At 42.4% G+C, this 2,500-nt stretch overlaps 1 protein-coding gene across 1 annotated transcript in view; it reads right to left on the reverse strand.

Annotated features, from left to right (window-relative positions):
- The window catches only part of LOC123499942 (Down syndrome cell adhesion molecule-like protein Dscam2), a 54,280-nt gene that overhangs the window by 26,753 nt on the left and 25,027 nt on the right, over positions 1–2,500 (reverse strand). The window contains 3 exon segments of the mRNA XM_045248476.1: positions 778–924; positions 1,733–1,871; positions 2,219–2,388. Of these exon segments, the coding sequence (XP_045104411.1) occupies positions 778–924; positions 1,733–1,871; positions 2,219–2,388 (456 nt within the window).

Consider the following 2,500-nt stretch of genomic DNA (forward strand, 5'->3'; position numbering starts at 1 on the left):
TGTGCGTCCGTTTCATTAGGAATTCGTTTCATTTGTCATTTTTCTAATGCCGAACTATATATTTTCTTTATTTTCCTCCTGGTGTGTGTGTTTCACTGTTTGATCTGCTGCAGTCTCTGACGAGACAGCCAGACGTTACCCTACGGAACGAGCCCAGAGCTCATATTTCCAATCTTCGGATAGGCCTGAGACCAAGCACACACCACACACTGGGACAACAAGGTCACAACTCCTCGATTTACATCCCGTCCCTACTCACTGCTAGGTGAACACCACCTACACGTCAAAGGAGACACACCCAAATATCTCCACCTGGCCGGGGAATCGAACCCCGGTCCTCTGGCTTGTGAAACCAGCGCTCTAACCACTGAGCTACTGGACTGTGTGTATGTGTGTATTTACCTAGTTGTAGTTGTGTATGTGTGTGTGTACATGTGTGTGTATGTGTATAGTGCACCATAAAGTCCCGTAGAGTAATATAGATCACCACACAACACTGCTCTATCACATGCACTAGAAAACTGACCGAAAAAACAAACACCATGAGGAAAACAAAACAAAACACAATATAAAAAGAGGAAGAGAGGAAGCAGAGAGATAAAAACAAGAGGAACATGCACCAAGAACCACAGGGTAAGCAAAAAGAGGCAGAAGAAGAGGGAAACAGCAGGAAGCAAGGCAGAAAGCAGAAACAAAATAAAGAATGCAAGAAAACAGACAGACGAGGATAAGATGCAGTGAGGGAGCAGAGACAAGAGGATTTGAACCCACCCTCACCTGAGTAATCCGATGCTGGAGTATAAAGGATCCGATAGCCCTTAATAAGTCCATTCTGGCCGCGGAGAGGAGGGGGACGCCACGCCACCGAGATGCTCTGGGGTGATGTGGCCTCGCAACGGATTGTCTCTGGTGGAAGGCTCGGCACTGTGGAGGGTTTTAAAATAGGTTAGGTTAGGTCTGATAACTTGTCTCCTGCTGTGATTCCTGTGAACTCATTCATGGAGGGCTGTGGCTCATGAACACCTGCACTCTCATTACACTCCTTATTTTTGCCACTAATAAATTTAAGCTTCTTTGGTCCCATTGTAAGCTTCATATAAATTTAAGCATATTTTTTTTCTAAGGATCTATTTAGGAGTTTTGAAATGAGTGTTTTTTTCAAGTTTTTGTAGAGGTGTGTGGATTAAGTGAGGTTAGGTGAGGTTAGGCAGTAATTCAAAGGAATATATAGTCTTTTTCAGAAGCATTTATTTGGGAGTTTGAAGTGAGTGTTTTTTTTTTTTTTCTCAGTTTTGTGTGTAGAGGAGAACAAGTCCCAGGTAGTAATTAAGGAAAGGTATGCCAATTAGTAATAAAAAGGTTTGAAAATAAGAATTAACAAACAAAATAAAGCAAAACAACACAGCCACACAAACAAAAAAGAATTATTACCACGAAAATGAAAAAAAGAAATTATACAAAACAAAGCAATAACAAAACAAAAATGACTTAGATAAAAGAAAAGTAAAAAAGAAAGAAACCTACAAAATAAAACAGAGACAGCCACCACCACCATCACCACTACTGGAAAAAGATAAAAACAAGAAAAAACAATGAAAAAACAAAAAAAACACCACCACCACCACTACTAAAAAAAATAAATAAATAAAAAAAAATAGAAAAAAAGAAAAAAAGGAAAAGATTAAAGCCACAACCACCATCACCACCACAACCACCACCAGCACAGCCTTACCATCCTCCTCAGTAGTAGCAATGACAGGAGGGGAGAGCGGACCGGCCCCCCTGTTGTTGAAGGCCTGCACCACCACCTCATAGCGGGTGTACTGCTGCAGCCCCGTCAGTGTGGAGCTGCCCCCGTACGCTGACCCAACCTGTGGGGTTAGGTCAGGTTTTATTAATTTCTATTTATTTATTTATTTGTTTCTTTTTTAGTGTGAAAGTTGTAAAAAATATATAAAACAGAAAAAAAAAAAAAGAAAAAATGTATTTCTTTATCCCACACACACACACACACATCTCTCTCTCTCTCTCTCTCTCTCTCTCTCTCCTAATAGTCTGAAGTTACAAAAAAAAAAGAGAGAGACAAAGAAAAATTAGAAACTCTCTCTCTCTCACTCTTTCTCTCTCTCTCCCCTTCTCCCTTTCCCTCTTCCTCTCTCCCTTCTCCCTCACCCTCACCCTCTCTCCTTTACCCTCCCTCTCTCTCTCTCTCTCTCACCTCAACAGTCTGGAAGTTGTAATCTGAGGCGAGTGCGTGGGTGCGGTAACCAACATAGTACCCTAGAATGTTCCCGTTCCACAAGTCACGCGCGGGGGGTTCCCAGGTCACCCGCAGCGAGGTGGACGACTCTGGGGTCACTCGGACATCCAGAGGGGGTCCCGATGGCTCTATAGGGGGATGGGGGATGGGGGAATGGGGAAGGGGGAAGAGAAAGTAATGGTTTAGTTAAGTTCATTTGAATTTTCCTTTTGGTTTATCTTTACTGTGGTTTGTTTGTCT

This window comes from Portunus trituberculatus, chromosome 8 (assembly GCF_017591435.1).
Source record: "Portunus trituberculatus isolate SZX2019 chromosome 8, ASM1759143v1, whole genome shotgun sequence".
NCBI lineage: Eukaryota > Metazoa > Arthropoda > Malacostraca > Decapoda > Portunidae > Portunus > Portunus trituberculatus.